This window comes from Fringilla coelebs (assembly GCF_963513975.1).
Source record: "Fringilla coelebs genome assembly, chromosome: 2".
In the NCBI taxonomy this organism is placed as follows: domain Eukaryota; kingdom Metazoa; phylum Chordata; class Aves; order Passeriformes; family Fringillidae; genus Fringilla; species Fringilla coelebs.
The window spans coordinates 73097388-73117037 of NC_140029.1; the positions used below are offsets into that span (position 1 = coordinate 73097388).

Consider the following 19650-nt stretch of genomic DNA (forward strand, 5'->3'; position numbering starts at 1 on the left):
GCTCTGGGAGCTCTGTGTCTTTCTTGTACTGGGGAGCCCAGCCCTGGACACAGCCCTCCAGATGTGCCTCACCTGGGTCTCCTCCCTCGACCTGCTGGCACTGCTCTTCCCAGTGCACCCCAGGATTCCATCTGGGCCACAAGGACACTGCTGGCTCAGGGACAGCTTGTTGTCCACCAGGCCCCCAGGTCCTTCTCCACAGAGCTGCTTTCCAGCAGGTCACCCCCAGCCTGTGCTGGTGCCTGGGGTTATTCCTCCCCAGGTGCAGAACTCTGCATTTGCCTTTGTTGAATTCCAGACAGTTCCACTCTGCTCATCTCTCCAACCTGTCAAAGTCCTTCTGAAGGACTGCACAAACCTCTGGGGTATTGGCCACTCCTCCCAGCTTTGTGTCATCAGTGAACATTTATCAAAATGATACTGGGGCAAGTATTGAACTTAATAGTAGTAATGAAGCGTGAAAAACAATTGGCAGTTCCGCTATCAAATTATATAAGTTGAAAGCATTGGAAAATTAGAGCCTCATAGAAGTTTGAGTAAAGGCTTGAAGAGAGAGGTGAGGAATACTGATCCCCTGCCAGCATTACTGGGAACTACTAAGCAAATGTATCAACACTAAGTGACTTATTCGAGAGAATATATCTGTTTGAACCTTCTCAACCTCCCTCCTCAGACTTCAGTTTTGAAGATTAGTAGAATCATGTCCTCTGCTCTGCTTTCCTCCCTCTCCTTTGTTTCAGTTTAATTGGGTTCAGACTTCTCTAGAGTTCAAAATGTATATTTCTTATGTATTTTCATAAGAAATATAGTTGTTGTGGAATAGGTCCAGTATATTCTAGAGTGTTAGAGCGTTTTTATTGGCTTGATACAGTGAGATTTTTTTTTCCTTCTTCTGTGGTTTAAAATTACTCATCTAACATGTTGATTTATAGCCTGTCATGTAAGACTGTTTCCCCTTGGCTATATCTTTTTAAATGATCAAATGTATTTTTGAAAAATGTCCTAGTTTTGCCTTGAAATATTAGGTGATAACTGCACAAGTAAGGGAGGGATTAGCTTGTTAAACTTAGTATGATATCAACATACAAAATACAGCACTTAAAATCTTTCTTAATGCAGCACGGAGGCAAAAAAAAAGAAGAAAAACCTTATGTTCTGAGATATTACAAGCATATTCCTTTCACCTAAGAAGTTTGTAGGCTGGTGTGAAGGAAGTAGAGGAGACTCCTGGACTGGATTTCCAGGAGAGCAGCTTTTGTTGTTGCTGACAGAGCCACACATCTTCCCTCTTGGTTCTCCCCAGTTCATTCTTGCGAGCTCTGCCAGCACAGTGTTTGTGGAGCTGAGCAGTGACTGATCAGAGAAGTGATCCAGGTTAAAAAAAGTTTTTGGGGATGATGGGAGGAACATGAGCACAATTGAGGGGTACAACAGGGGGAAGGCACAGAAAGCAGCAGAGAAGTTGGGAGTGGTGGCAGCTGCCTTGGCTGTCAACCACCATCAGAGGAAATGCCGAGAGAAAGCTCAGCCTTGCACTCACATGCTCTCCTCCTTCCAGCTGTGCTCCAGGGAGGGCCATCTGCTCCACAATGTTTTATCTTGCTCCTCCTCTGGTGAGGTCTTACTGCCCCAGCTGAGCTGCTGCTGGAGTTAACCCTAGCTGTCTTGGGGCAAAATGCTTCAACAGCTGAAGCACAGGTCTGTGCTAAACGAGCTGGCTCTGGTGGCAAGTGTGGGCAGGCAAGAGGGGAGCAGGCAATGCGTCCAGCACAGGGAGAAGTGACAGGCAGCCAGGGACAAGACAGAAATAGTTTTCTGCCAACACACTTGCAACTGGAACAGGTATGTGCATAGTAAGTTATGAATGCTAAAAGTAGTGATGTGGTTGTTTTCTACATTGCTGTGCTGATTTCTTTGATGGCTCATGGCAGGTTTCTGAGAAAGGGGATGGCATTAAGGAGAATCTTTCCAGAGGATTTATTTTATTGCAACAATCTAAAATACATCTAACAGCTTTTGCATTTAAAATGAGCAAAGCGAGAAAGATGCTTCTTTAAGACTGTGTGTCTTGACTATTAAAGTGTGCCACTTGGCTGGTAGCCCTCAGAAGTAACAGTGAGGTGAACTGAATAAAGATACTGTTAAGGAAAAAGAAACAATTTTAAAAAGGACAATTTCAGAGATAATGTGGAAACCTCAAAAGAAATAGTTTTATACTGTCATGTGTACTTTTGAAAATAATTGCACAATAAAAGCAAAGTTGGATGACTTAGTTGTTTCAGTTCCTTTCAGTTCTGTTCAACACTATCTAATATTTATCCCCTACTCTTCTGTATTGAACTGGACTTGGATTCTTGCTTACAGTGTCCCTCTAGGACACTAATTAAAGCATGTGTTACTAACTGGCTTCAATTTATTTTTCATTTATTCATTTATTTATGTACTTATTTCTGCACTTCTCTATTCTTATGGAGCACAGTAAAGGACCAGTGGAGTGAATCATTATTACCGATCAGAAGTAGTCTTTTCTTCATGTTTCTCATCAGTTTTGGGGACCTCAGTGGGCATTTCTCCCTCCCCCCGTGTAGCTCCCAGTCTGAAGAAGATGCAGCTGCTCTCTTGGGGGAATTGTTTACCTCTCTGTGGAATCTTGTCCTGGTCAGCTATGTGCTAAGAATGTGAATAATTTTGCTGCGGCTGCTTTACATGTAAAAAGCCGGACCTTAAGATATTTTATCTGGCTGAGGGGGTTTTTTTCTTCTCTTTTTCTTTTTTTGCCTCCAGCATTGGTAGGTTTGAGAGTTTTGTCTTGCAACTGCAGAAAGCTGTAGTAACTTTGAGTCATATGAGGCATTTAGTACAAAGAGATATTTTTGTAGTCTTGAAAATCATTAAATGCCAGTCAGTGTTGTTTAGCAGTTCTTACTTTTGGAGCTTTGTTATATATATGTATTTTATAGAGTTAATGAAACTAAATCAAGAGCTGCATGGAGACTTCTGGAAAATCTCTAATGAGATCCCTAGTGCTGAAGTGTATATTGCATTACTGGATTGAGCATATTGATTTTAAAATGTTAAAAGCTGAACGAACACCTTTTAATGTTTTTAAATGAGAATTTGGGGGGGGAAAAGAAAGATAGCATTACAAATAATGCATACAATTCAAAATGGCAAGGAAATTTTAAAAAATAGTATTTTATATGAAAGTTTTGCCTCTTCCTACTCTGAACAATAAATATGGCAAGTTGCCTTGCACAGCACTTGCATTCTCTGTGTGTCTAAGTGTCTCTACAGAAAAATATTAGGAATCTTATCTCAAGATAAAACCCAGATTTTTCTTCAGTCACGTGAGATGTGCTGTGTTGCACTGGGAGACTGAGAGAGAAAGTAGCCTTCATTTGTCTCACAGCAGACCTGTATTTCTCAGATATATTCTTTGTTTTAGACTCTGCATTACTGCTTCGTGTCTGTTGGGGTCCCATTGTGGTACAAATCCTCAAAGGAGAGAACAGTTGACTGGTAATGCATTCCAACCAGATATCCTGGAGGTTTTATAAGTTCTTTTAAAGTACTCCCCAAAGAAAAAGTAGGGGAGCCAAACTCTCATAAACTTCTAAAGGCCATATCAGGAATACTCTGGAACCTTGTTTAAAAAATTGTTAGTACTTGACTTGAATATGAACAGGCAGCTTAAGTTTGCTGTCTTCACTTGAACTTTCCTTGCCTTGGAGGCTTTAAAACAACGCTTCAGAGTTCTAATGGTTTAAAACTGAACAAACGACCTACAAGAAAAAGCAGGTGGAGGAATATCACTCTTTAAATGTTAAAATCTTTTGAAGTAAAGAGAAATTTGTAATGCCTTAATTAGGTAACACTTAGTAAAAATGACAGAGGCACTGTTAACAGGAACAGGTACAAAATTCAATGTGTAGAGTTGAATATGGAGAAATGCCATAAACAGTACTAATGCATTGCAAATTTGTAGCACCATGTAACTTTGTGGGTAACAGCTATCTCTGGCAGCACAAAAAAACCTCTTCTAGTCTTTGACACAATTATTTTCTATGCTTTGGGGCTTTATTCCTGGACAGCAAACTTCCTAACTCATCTTGCTGAGTCTTAATATCCTATTTACAAGTTCTTCCTAGCCTATGTGTCTAAGAAATAATTTGTAAAGTCTGTGAATATCTGTGAAAATCCTGTTTTCTGCATAACTCAATATACATGTATCTTTTTAGTAGAAGGAAAGCAATAGAAAACCCTCATCTTGGTGTCCGTGGCCACTGAAAAGAAATGCTTTGATACACGAATAGCATTATTGTAAATGTAATGCCAGCCGAATGTGTTTTTGCTAATGCGTGAGCAATAAAATTAGCAAACACATCACTTGCTGCTAATGAAGAGGAATAAGCTCATCATGAAACCTTCATTGAACTGCTATTCTATCCAGCTTGATTACTCACCCTGATAGAGTAAGAAACTGCTGTTGCTGACAAAAAGAAAAAAAAAAAAAGTGAAGAAAAGAGAAGATAAAAGAAAGGAGAAGAGAAAGGGGACATACATGTGCTAGCAGGAGGGGGTCATGCTATCATTCTCACAGCTCAGGATGTGAAAACAAGGTCTAGAGGAGGGCATGGATGGCCTGCTGATCTTGCAGCAAATATGCCCTGGTTGCTAAAAAGTGTAAATAGTAGTACCACAAAATACCCCACTTGAGAGAAAGAGCATGAGAGAACCCAATTTTAAGAGTAGACTTAAATGACAGCTGGCTTTTGCACAGCAAGGTGCTGCTTTTGCAGGAATTTGCTATAGTAATGTATTTAGTGATTTAAAATGCATTGCATCAGGAATAGGTGGTGTTATGGTTTTTATCTTTTAAGATTGCACACCTTGAGTGTGGGGACCCTCATCTGGACTCCCAGAGTGCAGAGTAGCAGGTTCATTTGTTATTCATGGCCGTATTTCATACATGAGGATCCTGGCACACAACTGGCAGTGAAGCTGTCCTGGAGCATCCTTCTGGAAACAACAGTGTTGTTTTGCTGTGTACTCCACCTTTCCCTCGAGGCAGGGCTCAATTCTACCTCAGGTTTGAAGATGCCTTCTGAGCAAGGCTATGTTCTATGTGTCTTGAGTGTTTGTGAGATTCCAGTGGAATCAATAAACTCCAGAAGGCAGCTTGCTATTGTTTTTTTTCCCCAGGAATTTGTGTAGGTTCTTTGCTGGGTGCTGCAGTGTTATTAATATCCTCAAATTAATACTTACATTGGTATTAATATCAGCCCTGTTGGCTGAATTTGTGTGTTTCATTGGGCTGAGTCAGACAAAGGCAAAAGTGGAGGAATTAGTCAGGCTGAAGTCTACCCATTCTCTTGGGCGGGAAAACTTTCTGATTGATTGCATTGGTGACATGCGCAGCACCTTTCCTGCTCTGCTAATTACTTTAATGTGCTTTATGAAGAAGTGATAAAATATTTCCTGTGTGTGTTACTGGTCTTGTCTTTTCAAGCTAAATTCTCTCTTTGAGTTTCTGGATTCATTGTGCTTTCTGGATGTAAATCATGCCAGTCCAGAGGAAAGTTTCAAACCAAATGGTGACAGGGTTTTTGAACCAAGAATTTGAAGATTCTTGCCCCATGCATACCTTCCTCCTAGTTATAAAGGCTGTAACGCCTGATATTGTCTGCTATTAGCTTTTGGCAAACTCTGCTGCTTGGTGCTGCTGCTGAAATGGTTGTTTGCTTCTCTTTACATCAGCTCAACTGCTTTACTGCTGTATAAAGAAAGTAGAAAACAGTGAGATGGGAGGTGTGCCATTCAACACTTTAGTAATGCAAATTAAAATTAAGAGGCTTAGTCCACTGGCTTGGACTTCTGTGCCATGTAGAAAAGATTTGCTTTGAAATACCAGGTAGATGACTCTTGTTCTTTGAGTTAGAGTTGTAAGCCTCAGAGTTTGCCCAGTGTTTGGCTTGGTATGAAAAGGGGATGATGAGTGCAATTGCACCCATAGTTATTAAAAAATGTGAACAGGGACCTGGAAGGGGGTTTCAGTGAACATTACAGGAAATTCGAGTGGTGCTTGGTTTGAGACAGCTCATGAGCTTATACTTGAATTTGTTTACTAATTGCCCTCTGTTTCCTTTTCCTCAGGGTTTAAAAGCTGTTGTAGAATGTACCTTATCTTTGCAATACTAAAGGTGTGGATGAATAGTGCTGTGCCTTGCCTTGTGGGATCAGGAGAAGCTTTTAAGCCACACTGGTTAATGCAAGGCATGTGGCTGAAGCACTGTGTGATGGATTACAGGTCGCTACAGTGGCTGCCAGACAGGTGTCAACTGGAGCCCAGGCTGAAACTGCTACAGACTGTGTCCAGAGGGTGGGAAGTTCCATGTTTCTGTAAGGAAAGTGAGAGGGTTTCAGGGAAGTAAAATAGGATCTTTGGAAAGGAATTATGTACACAGTTGCACGTGTGTGCATGTGCATTCACTCACGCATGAAGTAAGCAAAGCTCCTCCATGCTGCTCTGTAATGTAAACCTGCCAGTGCAGTAATTTGTAAATGCTGCTTATAACATGATTTGCCTCACTGTAAGGTTTCTGAATTAGCACATAATAGTGCTCCTGCTCCAGTGCTAAGGAAGGGTTAGGAGAGATTTGTCCAACTTTCTGTCTGTTGATGGACCCGACATGGGTCATTTGCTTAGACTTGAACTCTAAATAGTTTAAATAGCTCTCCAATGAGCATACTTAAAGAGTAATGAGGAACAGTTATGGCTGTATATACAATTGTTTGCTCTGTTTTAAATTAGAAATCCATTTCAAAATAGGATTGTTCTCTTGTGTCTCTGTAGAGCTCAGCACAGTGCAGAAGGCTTCGGGGTGCCATCACAGTAGAAATGATTTTGTGCATTTAGGGGATAATTCAAGCACTGCAGATGTACAAATACACTTTTTTTTTTCTCCCTCCTTTATTCTATCATTAATGTAAACCTGATCCCTGTGAATTTTGGAATATAGATAGTTCTTAAGTACCATATGTGTTCAAAATAGAATCCTGTGTGCTTGCTCCTTACAACTCTCTGCTGTTGTGGGATCTGAAGCAGTGTGTTTTCCAGAAGGGGAATTTTCTGTACTCAGGGAACTACTAATATTGCCTATTACTGTTGGCCAAGTATGATTGTTAAATCAGGAGTGTGTGCTCTTTGAAAAGCTGGGGGAGCAAGCAGGTGCCTTCAGAAAGAGGCATTACAGCCTCTGAGGCAGGCAGCAAATCACCATGGATCTTGTATTAAGTTTACAGTATCACTACCTTCACCAAATATCTGTGGAAAGAAGGTTTGTGCCATCAGCTTTTCAGACAGAAATGTGCTTTTCCCAAGGCTGGTGTGGACAGGGAGAACAGGTTATTTGTCACTGCTCCTCAGATCCATCTGTTAAGTTGGATGATAAAGCTCTCTGCACCCTGCCCCCTTCCTCTCTCCACCCTGCTCCCCTTCGTCTCATGCCTGTGTCCTGGCTGGAAGAGAGCAGCTCAGGTCTGTTTTTCCTTCCCAGACTGCTTGAAGGACAGGAAGAAAAGAAAAGTGGTATTCGTGGTGGCTCTTAGTTATTTTCACCCACTTTATTATTGTTCCTAATGTTGTGATCTCTCTTTCCTTGCCTGCTTGTTCTTTCATGGCAGTTGGGCTTTGTGCAGAGTGCAGCTTTGGTGCCTGGAGCAGGACCTCTTCCAGCTTCCTTCAGCCTCCCCATTTCCAAATCTTTTCCAGAATGCCTATTGTGCTTCCAGAAATGGTCTAATAAATGTATATGCAAATATAATTAAATTACTTGTTTTATCAGACTGGTGACACAAATAAGAGTCTTCTTTATTTTTGCATATTGCTTTTAGGGGGCTCACTTTAAATTAGATTATTTTAAAGGAGATAATCTACACAGATGTGCAGACATTATGTAATACCTGTATGTGTGTCAGTACATACACACACTCTCTGGGACATCATCAGGAGTTGTTTGATGAAATTTTCTGATTGGATTTGAAAATGGACATAGCAGCGCATGTGTGTTTTCTCTTTGAACAGATTGCATCTCTTGAATAGTTCATCAGAGCTTCTTGAAGTGTTTACATATGCGCTCTTTGTCTGGAGATGCCTTGTTATAAATACTTTCTTCATTTTACAAGCATTTGTTTGGAAATATGTTGAGCAGCCGTGCTTGGTTTATTTCCAAATGTCTTAACTTTGGGACCGTGGATTGGCATATAGCCTGAAGTTCATATCTCTCCTTTTCAGGGGAAGAGCTGAACTTGAACAATTCGTGGAACACAAGGACTGTAGTGTAAAATGGGAGGCGTCCCCTGTGAAACGCCCGTGGCTAAACACAGTGTGTCTTGCACTGAGCTGTGGGGGGGGAATGGAATATACAGACTTAGTTAAAAGAACAAACAAATACCAGGAAAAAAATTAAAAGGAGTTCCATGCTGCTAGGTAGTATAAGGTGCAGTACTTTAAAAGTATATGTGTTAAAAAGTATTTTCATGTAGCTGGTTCCTTTTGAGACATCTGATGAGAACTTATATCATATTTACCGTTGCTGTTCTCATCTCTGGTTTTTTTCTCTCTTCTGCTTTATAAGATGGTGAAGGTGTTATGGTAGCTATTCTTTGTAAGTACCCTGCTGCTAAATTTATATAGCAGTTTTTTCTTGTCTTGGAAGAACTTAGATAGCTTTGATTAGTCATCAACTTAAGGAGAAGCAGCTGGGAAAAACAGAAAAGTTTTCTGTGATACTTGTGAGAGAACTTTGTATTCACTCTAGGGCTAATAAAATACAAAAACTAAAGTGATCAATTTCAGATATTGGTTTCACTGTTCTGGTTCATTTGTTTCATTTTTAACCATCCAGAGTTGTTTTAAATCCTAAAAGATATTAGAAACACTTTAATCACCAAAAGAAGGGTTTTGTAAGTGGAAAAAAGTAACCAGATGATCTAGTTACTTTTGTTTTATTTTGTCTGATTCTTTCCATAGCAATAGCAAATAGAGCTGTGGAAGGAATATAGTTGGACATCAGGAAGAATTTATTCACAGAAAGGGTGATTAAGCATTGAACTGGACTGCCCAGGGAGACCCATCCCTGGGTCTAGTTGACGTGGTGATGTTCAGTTGAAAGTTGGACTCAGTGGAAGTCTTTTGTTACTGTAGTGATTCTGTGGAATGTGTCATATTCTGTGGCTTTGAGGATTAAGGTAATTTATTTCAGAGTTAGTTTGTGGTGGTCATGATACAAGGGTTTCTGTGGTGGACCCAGTAGAATTGACACTTCCACCCTCCATCATCTTTTTGCCCAGTACTCCAAGTTGCATATTTTGGCCTGGATTTAATTACCTTATTGTAATAGTAAGTTATCCTGCTGCCATAAACATAATAACAGGACCCCATTGTACTGGGTGCTATACAAACAGAGTAGTAAATATACCAGTCTTCCGTAGGTGACTGGCTAATTAAAGACTAAAAGTGTTGGAAGGCAAACAGAATGAGCAGCAGCATAGCAATGACTGTCACATTAGATTTATTTTTATTTGTTTTTCTTCTAATAGGGCCTTTATCAGAGGACTGTATCATTTATGAAATCCTCCCTCTGTCTTTTGCACGTACTCCCTTTGTTAGTTCTACAAATATCCCTTGAAAAGGTATATAAAAAACAGCTGGTTAAAGTTGTTCCTTACCTGCAATTCCCTATTTCTAATTTACAGTCATGTATTTTTTTTCCTGTGTTGATGTGATTTAATTTAGGGAGTCTTACATTTTGTGATGTGTCTATATTCTTTTTTGTCTGCCCAGTTTTATGTACTACAATGTGTCTCCTCTGCATACTTAAACCCCTGGTAAGCCTGGTATGAGGGAAAAAAAAGAAGGAAGGAAGCACTCCGACAATGTGAGGTGGGAATGCAGAGTCAGTGCAAAGCAGAGCTAAAGCATCCAGCCAAAAGAATGGATGACCTTCAGAGCTGGAGTACTAGCAGAATTAAAAATAATTCAGGAGCACAAAAGGGAGAAATGCTGTAAGCAAGGGCTAAAAGCCAGGATTAAAGCCCCAAGTGACTTTACCACAAGGATGACTTTTCCACCACTTTTGGCACGTCATCAAGAATGGTGTGTGTACCTCTTATCAAAATCGTGTCCCTGTCTGATCTTTCTTGATACAGAGATGGGCTACTACACTACTACAGAGAATGAAATTCCCGTTTAACAGAAGAAAACAAATTCAGCCCTGGAGGCCAAGCTGTGAGAATCCCTTAGGATGAAGGGGGCTTGCTGTGTAGGTAACAGCAGAACTGCTGTGAAAAGACAATCAAAACTAAAATCAGAGGCAGTAAACTGACCCTGCACAATTTAGGCTGGGAGGGAGGTTTATTATTGCCTAAGCAGGATAGCTTGGAGGAGCTTCTAACAGGAACAGTTGGGACAGAAAACAAACCTACCTAATCAGGGGGCAGATATCCATTAGTTTCTGAACGGGTCACATAGTTGCAGAATGGACTATGGGATGCTGCAGCGCTCTGTAGGTTTCTGCCTCTGCTAATTTCCTCCTGCTTTTCTGATGCATTAAATCTGAAAAGCACTAATGACACTCAGGATAATATCATAATTATGTAGCTAGAATATTTTAATCAAGGTTATGGTAGGCATGGGAATTTATGTGCAAAACTTAGCCCCTGATGTTAGCAACCTGAAAACAGGCAAAACAAAAGTAGAGTACAAAATTGGATGAAGTGTCCAACTGGAGAATAATTACAGAGAGAGAATATTACAAAGTAGGCTTCTCTGTTCTGTGGGGCTGTAGCAGTTCTGACAGAGTACATTGTACACATTGTTTCCTAAACTGCTTGGGTTTTGCATGTTTAAAATCATGAATGAAAAACCCTACAATGGGGGGCTATCGCAGAAAGGCTTGTAATCAATGCTGGATCATCTCTTTTGGCATGAGCTTTATTTTTTTCCCTTCTGCAGGGAACCTGTATCTGTTTCCTGCATCTGTCAGCCATCCCTCTTGTTGAATGGAAAGCAAGTAATTAATTTTTGTTGTTGTTAGCAATTAATTACCCTTGCCAAATTTTGGAGGACCTATTGTCTCCTTCAGACACAATGTTCTTGGGAAAAAGTCTTACTTATTGTAACCTCTTGTGCAATCTTCACTTGGATGATAAATACATCTTGGCAACGAGGAGCTTTCTGAATGAAAAATGTTGCTGGACAACCCTGTAGTACAGCAAGAACGCAAACCTCTGCCAATGCTGGTGGAGTGCAGCCAGGCGGGAGGGTAAAATGGGGAAAGCCTTTCACACTGCCTGCAGAGCACAGAGTGAGATGAAGTCTTTATGTGCACAAATCCAAATATCTGTTTACCATCAAACAAAAATTTGTCCTATTGAGCATCTGAGCTCAAAGGTGGCCTCCCTTCTAGCAAAATCTTGAAATCTGTTGGAAGGCTGCCATCTACCAGTGTAAGACTGGGGAGTAACAGAGAGCATGTGAACCATGCAGCAGTCAGGTTTAGGTAGCCCACTGTAGGAATTAGCTGGGAAACTCCACCCTCCTGTTTTTTTATTTGAGTCCACAAATTTGGGATGCTGCAGTTTCCTCAGTCTGTTTTGTGGTTCATGGCCTGACTTTGGTTTTCCACTAGATCTGTCCAGAACCATAGCTGACCGCTGAAACCTCATTTTAATATTGCAGCTGTTAAGTTAATTACAGCTTTGTTAGAGTTAATTGTAAATGCACATTTTTCCCCTGTAGCTCTTCACCTCTACTGTTTCTGGTTGATTTTTTCATCAATAGTTAGTGATGTCTGGAAGCAGAAAGGTGCATAAAAGCCCTGCATGGAGAGATGTTTGAATCCTCCAAAGGGAATAGAGAATGAGCTGGGGCTGGGAGCGCTCTGTTCTCTTGTGGTTTCTGTGCACACTGCCAGTGGCTGGTGTTTCTCCATGGGCCTGGCAGCTGCTGTGGGGCAGCAGAGCACAGCCAGCAGCCAAGTTTCTCAACCCATGCTGGACTGACAGCGCTTGGCCTCGTGAAAAGGAAACAATCTGAAGCAGAGGGCCCGATGCAGTGTACCTTGCAGTTAATGGAAATCTTTGTTGACCTCAGTGGAAGCTGGATTTGATTCTGTGCCTACTTGAGTGTTTTGGAGTTGGCTGCAGCTCCAAGTGGCTTTTTTTCCCCTGGCTCATTTCTGGTTCCTTTTTTTCCCTTCTCTTTCTAAAGTGTACTTACCTTCGAGTGGTGTAAAATCAAGACAGCTCCATCCGTGTCACTGTAACTGGGCACTTTTATCCTCGCCCAGTGTCTGTCCTCATTTCCTCAGCCCTCCCATTGTCTATGTATTGATTTGCAAGATTTTGGCATCAATTTCCCACCTTTTTGAGCCATTCTGCTGCTTCTCACAAACACTCTCCATCTCACTTAAGCCTCTGCTCTCCAACAACTGTAATTGTTTAATCCATCTTCTGCCCTTCTTCCTCAACTTCAAAACAGTCCTTACATTGATTCCTGGCAAATGCAGCCCAGCCCCAGCTGCCAGCAGGGAGCCAACTTCCCCTTCAGCAGGCTCCTGGAGGCCAGCCCTTTGCTGCCTCATGCCAGCCACGCTCCCTTGCTCAGCAGAGCTCATCCCTGTGTTGCACATGGAAAGGAGAAGGCCACCGTGCCTCAGGAGCCAGCAGCCACCTCGGGCAGAGCACACTCTCTGGGATCCTCAGCCACACATCAGCATGTCTTCTGTCCCTTAGGAAAAGGTGCTGGAAGTAATGGAACTCTTTTCAGGTGACTGCCAGAGAGAAGAGAGCTGTGGGCATGGACAGTGGCAATGGGAAGAATGGTGCAGAGGAGGACAAATGCCAGCTGCAGCACTGCTGGGGCTTCTTGGTGCCCTCCACTCCTTGAGTATCGCATGTCCCCAGAGGGATTTGTCTCCTGGGTGGAGAATTGTGATTATCTGTGACCTGCCTCTGAGGAAAAGCTTTTTCCTTTTGTATGTGGATTTTTGCTTTGGTTTTTTTTTGTTGTTGTTTGGTTGGTTTTTGGTTTTTTTGAGGTTGTTGTTTTTTGTTGTTGGGGTTTTTTTTTTATTGCTCTCCATTTGCTTGGAGATGATGTGAGGTTTTTGTGCATTAGTATCAGAAACTGGGGATACTGGTGTCTCATGAGAGTTAAAAGGTAAAGGGCTCAAGCTGTGGGATGCTGTACAGGAGAATCACAGGTGTTCTTTTGAACCACAAAAGAACTTATTTCATTTTTTCCAGCAGTAATGTATATGCTGAGCAAACTGTGTGTCATGAGGAAACCCTTTGGAGGTTGGGAGCTGATCTAGTGAAAGATGAAAAGTGGGAAGCTGGAGCACAGGGCTGGTGGCTTGCAAGGGTGCGATTGCCACTGACACACTTGCTGGTCCCAAGCTCTTGCTGGCCTCTTAGGTTATCTGGCTGTGCTCAGTGGAATGTGTTGTGCCTGTTCCCTCACATTATTCCCGCTGAAGTTTAAATATGAGTCCCCTAAACTGTGCTGAAGGCAGAACATGCAGCTTCAGGAACACCAGTGTTGTATTTTACTCTTGCTTTTCAGACACAGACAATGGCAAAAGAGGAGAAAGTTACAGTGTGCTTTCAGGGATGATATCAATATGCTGGTGATAACATTTCTCCTATTTTAGCCCCTTTGAGTTATATACAGCCAGCACAGATCAGAGCGGGAGAAATAGACCATGTGGGCTGTTTTATTAATCATTAATACAGTTGTTACCCAACATCCAAACCAGCCCATAAGTGCTTATAGAGAACATTTAATTTAGGAAACTTAGACTTGTGACCTAAGGCTAGATCCAGCTGCTGTAAATGGGACAGAATATATTAGCAGCCATGTGGAACAGGGCTGTAAAGCCCAGAGTCCCTGGATGATGAAAATGGTGAGCACTAAGATGTGCATTTGCTAATACTTCAGAAATGTATCCACAAGAAGAAAAAAAGAAAGAGGAAAAAACATTGTGGGAAATTCTTTCCTTCATACATAATATTTTTCTGTTGATTTAAAATTGTCCTTAGTAATATGTTGATGCCAGTGAAGTATTTCAGCTATAGGAAATGTGAAACCAACTATTGCCTTTCTATGAATTATGAGTCATAAATTGTATGAAAAATATCCAGCTTGCTATAGCTATTTCACAAGCAGAACCTCTGAGTAATGAAGAAACTGCTGCCATTTTGGGGGCAGAAGGAGGGGTCTGAGTTAAGCAGAACAAGATGCCAAGTGCCAGCATGTGGCTCTGTGCTAAGTGTGAATTGGTGCCATCTGAGCTGGGCCTCCCTTGCTAAGTAAACAAGGTATTTGACGTGTACAGTGCAGCAAAGCTGCCCTTTGCTCCAGCTGGAGTTCCCGACTGCCAGCCAGTGCCCAGAACTGACCCTTGGGAGAGCCGTGCACCAGTGCCAACCCAGCTGCCACATCTGCAACCGGGCAGCCAAGCCAGGAAGGCACAACCTCCCTCTGAGTCAGCGCTTGGTGGGCAGGTTGTGATAACAGAATTCCCCTAAAAATAGTGATAAAGTGGCAAGAGAATAGGATACTGACATTTGCCAGCAAATCCTTGGTGGTGGCATTAATTTCATCCAGCTTCAGCCATCTAAGAGTTAAGTTAGAGTTAGTTCTCTAATCATGTCACTGAGTCACTAGGGTTTATCTCCTCTTATACCTATTTTATGAGTTGCCTTTTGGAGGTGATTATAGAAAGGCGCTCAGCAGCTACTTTTGAGTAGGTATCCAGGTTTTTGGTGGGTGAAGTTCTGTGAGGGAAATTCAGCATTAAAGCTCTGGATTTCAATTTCTCCTTCGTTTCAGAAAACACCATGCAGCCTCATGAGGATTTGTAAATTTTGCTTTGCAGCTACATGGTGCTCGAGTCATTGCAAGGTGTTTAATATACCTGAGCTATAGGTAAAAGTATAAACAAACTGCTAGGAGCTGCAGAGTAGAGCAGGGGTTGCTAACTGTGGTTGTTCATAAAATACAGCTAAAAAGACTGTCAAGTGTAGCTTTTGGTTTGGGATGCCCAGTCATTTTCCAAACAAATGGTGGATCATGTCCCAGCTGTACTGAAAACAGCAATTTTTCTTCCCCAGGGACTCTAGTGAGCAGAAATCAACCCCTGCCTAATTAGCTTCTTTGTAGTATTCGTGAAAGGATAAAGTTTTTACTGTGTTCAGGTGTGACTAAGAGACATGCTCTCAAACACTAACAGCTAAATTTTAATTTCATTTCATCTAGTGTGAAATTATGCTGGCTTCTCCATACCTTATTCAAAGATTGTTTTAAGGGCTCTTGAAATTTTAATTTGAGGCTTCTTTAATTGCTAGAATCTGGGTAGGTTGTATGTTTTGTTATTTTCTTTTTATGATTTTTGAGTTGTGTAAGGCATGTAAATGCTTTCAAAATGTGAGTCCATTTGGCTTCAGGCAGCTGGGATCTGGTGTTTAAAATGCTCCTATTAATGTAAGAACACTTACTGCTTTTCAGCTTGCAGTCCAGTGCTTGGGTTTTGTCACAACGTGATTCAATTCTTGTTTGCTTTGTGCAGGAGATGGCTGTCCGAGCACTGAAGCAGACAGGGAGCAGAAGTATTGAGGCAGCCCTGGAGTACATCAGTAAGATGAGCTACTTGGATCCTAGAAATGAACAGATAGTACGTGTAATTAAGCAAACCTCACCAGGTGAGCATGATTTTATTTTTTTTAATTGTGTTCTTCTTTCTTGCAATAAGCTAGTTTTTAAAGTAGGGTCGCTGCTGGGGAGAAGTGTTTGACAGCAGTGTTCCACAGCAGTCTTGTAGGAGACAGTGGAGTGAACCTGGCCTTGCAAGGCCAGCTGGGCTGGAACCTCAATACAGCTCACCTGCTTATAAAGAGTTGGCTGTGTACACATTCATAGTCTACCTTCTTAAACAGAAATCTGTTGTTCAAATCCAAATATTTTCCCATTGGACCAGAACAGATTTATTGGTGTACAAATCTAGGAGGTGGACATCATATCTCTCTTGACATCAAGATTATTTGCACAGCTAAATTGTGTCCCAAAGAAGGACAGTTATTGCTGCTACTTTGTTTTGTGGCCTCTGATAAGGGAAAGCAAAGTCAGCTTGCCCCCAAGGCTCAGGATGAATTCTGCAGACAGAGGTGACAAATGGGTCTCACTGGCTGCCTCCCACTTCCAGGCCAGAGTAGCCACTTCTTAGAATGCTGTGGATTGCTACAGCCTCATCAGTGCATCTCACTGTGTGCCAGCAGATGAACTGTCAGGGGTGGTGTTGTAAGAACAGCCTTAGGAATGCTGGCCTTGTGTTATCACAGGAGAAAGAGCTGCCAATTACAGATTTCACTTTAAAGATCTCTGATTATTTGTTCAGCCTGATTCCATTTCAAAACATTGCATTCTTCATGAGGGTGTCATTTATTGTGGTGCACACCCTCAGTGTGCAGAGAGTGTGCAGAAACCTCTCTTAATACCGTGCACATCCCTGTGTGTCTGTAGGCAGCAGGGCTTGTGTGTCAAAGTGAGGAGTCAGCAGCTGTGCTCAGGTGTGCTGCATCTGGCCCAGCTGGGGCGTGCTGTACTGCAAAAAGCTTGTCATGCGCTGTTCAAGCTTGTTAGTATGTCAGTATGGCTATTCTTACAGGTTTTGTGAAGTCAGGATTTTAAAAGGAAATGGTTTAGGTAAAAATGGGCCAAGTCCTGTGATTTGTGAGAGCTAAAGAACCAGAAGGGGAACAAAAACATAGCAGCAGCACAGAGTCTCCCCTTGTCTTTTTAGCACAGCCAGTGCTTTATACACCTGCAATTTGTCCTCAGATCAAAGAACTGATGAAAAGTGCCGTTAACACTTCCACTGTAGGAATGCTGCTATCTTGTCTCTGCACATTCTTCAAGCTAAGATTAATATGTTGACACCCTGAAAGATTTTCCTTTCCAACAGATGGAAGATGAGTAATGTGAGGGGGTACTCTGTGTCCAACACATAAGAAGGAATGCAGGACAAACTGTATGATGCCTTTGTTTAAATGAAGGAAAAGGAAAGAGGGATTTTTGAGAATGATGGAAGAGACAGATGTAAACAGAAAACCAGTGTGAGCAGGTGGCTCGCTGTGCAGAACATGGACTCTGTGATGGCCTAGTAGTTTATAGCAATGTTGACTTTAAGTTGTATAGAAAGTCCTTCCTGGAGCTTTTTTCTTCCTGTTGTTGTACTTAACACTCTGCTCTCTAGCTTCCTCCTGCTCCTGACTCCTGAGAGCAATGACTGCTAATACTGGTCCAGCTTTAAGAAACAGGCTGTAGAGTAGTCTGATGAGTTCATAGTTAGGGAATTTGTGCTTCTATTTTCATGATTTGATAGGACTCCCTGATGATTCCTGGCATGAGCATTATTGTGAGCCAGTAGCTTGTTATCAGTAGGAATACTTGGCACCTATAACTTTAAATGTTCAGAGTGTTTAATTTAGGTTTTGAAAGGTGTTTTTAAAACGCATACTCCCTGAGAAGTGTGCATGTGTGTGTATGTATGTATGTATGTATAGATGCATGAGTAATACAAAGTAATTGGTTCACCTGAATTGTTTCCTAACATTCTTCTGTATTCTTTTTATAAAGGAAAGGGTATTGTGCCAAATAATGTAACCCGCAGGCCAAGCTTTGAAGGATCAAATGAATCTTTTCCATCCTACCATCAGATCAGTAATGCAGCCTATGAAGGGACAGGCTTTGGAGCAGAAGGTGCAAATATGCTTACTGAGGTTCCCAGGCCATACATGGACTATTTAATCTCTACTTCTCAGTCTTCAGCTATGACTGCTCCTGTACAGCGACCCTCTGGTGTAGGCGCTCACAGCACACCAACGAGCCATCAGCAGAAAGCTTACCCTGCAAATATGGAATCTTCTGTGATTAATTATCCAGTGACTAATCACAGCAGTCAGGCCTTGCAGCTGCAGGCGTCCCATGGCTGCAACAGCCCACATTACAGCAGGCAGCACATGATGGTGCAGGGGGAACCTATGGGATATGGTGTTCAGCGGAGCCCATCCTTCCAAAACAAGATGCAGCAGGAGGGGGGGTATGCCAATCTCCCAAATAAAGGGGCAGTTGTTCAGAACAATACTGGTCATGCATTTCAGCAGGCACCAGCAAGCCTGTATATCTCACATTCTCATCACAAACAGACAAGTCCTTCTTCTCATCAAATGCATGTGATATCCAGAGGTCCAGCCTTTGCTAATGATTTTTCAGACAGTCCACCACAAAATCTATTAACTCCATCTAGAAATAGCCTAAACATGGACCTCTATGACATGAATAATCCTCAAGTTCAGCAGTGGCAGGCAGCAACACCATCACGCAGAGATTCTGTACAAAACCCAGGAATAGAAACATCTCCACGGCAACATGTATCCTTCAGACCTGATGCCTCGGTGCCAAGCAGAACAAACTCCTTCAACAACCACCAGCAACAGCCACAAGTGACAGTGTCTATGAGACAGGTTCCTCCAGGCAAACCTGATCCTTCCATTACGTCTCCAAACACAATCACGGCAGTCACATCTGCTCATATCCTCCAGCCAGTGAAGAGCATGAGAGTGATGAGACCAGAGCCTCAGACTGCAGTGGGACCTTCCCACCCTGCGTGGCTGCCTGCGCAGGCACCGGCTGTGGATGGCCTGGAGATCATGGAGCAGCATGTGCCACCGCCTGGAGCAGCTAATGCCTACCAGCTCAATGTGGATTATGGTAACCAGGAGCTGCGGTGTCCACCCCCACCCTATCCCAAGCATTTGTTACTTCCTGGCACCTCTGAGCAGTTTGATATCAACTGCTTGTGCATGGGCGTGGAGCAGACTCTGCGTGTGGTCCCCAGTTCAACGAGCAACAAGGCTGAAGAGAGCAGTGAGCGAAATGACAAAAGCAGCAAGAACACTAAAGCTGAAAAACCAAGCAAAGATAAAAAGCAGATTCAGACATCTCCGGTGCCTGTGCGAAAAAATGGCAAAGATGAGGAAAAGCGAGAATCCCGAATAAAGAGCTACTCACCTTTTGCCTTCAAGTTCTACATGGAGCAACATGTAGAGAATGTCATAAAGACCTACCAACAGAAAATTAACAGAAGGTTACAATTGGAGCAAGAAATGGCAAAAGTAATTCTTGTTTTGTTATAATAAAATCTAATAGGGTCAAATTGATTATTGCTATTTTTAATTTGTAAAAAAAAAATTGTAAAGGCAGAATCCACTGAAGTAGTAGGTATCAGACACCTCCCTATACCAGACTGTATCTCTTTAAAAGTGTGGATGCAGGTCTGGGAGGCTGTTTGAAAAACCTGTAATGTGAAATGATATTTCTTCATACCAGAAAAGTAAAATGAGGCAAAAAAACCCTGTATTATAGGTAAGTAGGTAAGAACTTAGAAGGCAGGCTTGAGGCTGAGATAATTCTGGCATTACTTTGGCAGCTCTTGCAAAACTCTTTGCTTGAGTTCCTCCTCGCTGTTCCATGATTGCTGTCCATTCACCAAAGCCATGGTTCAGCTTGGCAGTCGCTGTGCCATATTT

The 19650-nt window shown here is 42.1% G+C and overlaps 1 protein-coding gene across 1 annotated transcript in view; it reads left to right on the forward strand.

Moving 5' to 3' along the window:
• Positions 1–19650, forward strand: part of LATS2 (large tumor suppressor kinase 2) — a 48833-nt gene that overhangs the window by 20855 nt on the left and 8328 nt on the right. Inside the window, exons 3-4 of the mRNA XM_084201187.1 lie at positions 15633–15765; positions 17699–19236. Of these exons, the coding sequence (XP_084057313.1) occupies positions 15633–15765; positions 17699–19236 (1671 nt within the window). The remainder of the gene's footprint in view (positions 1–15632; positions 15766–17698; positions 19237–19650) is intronic.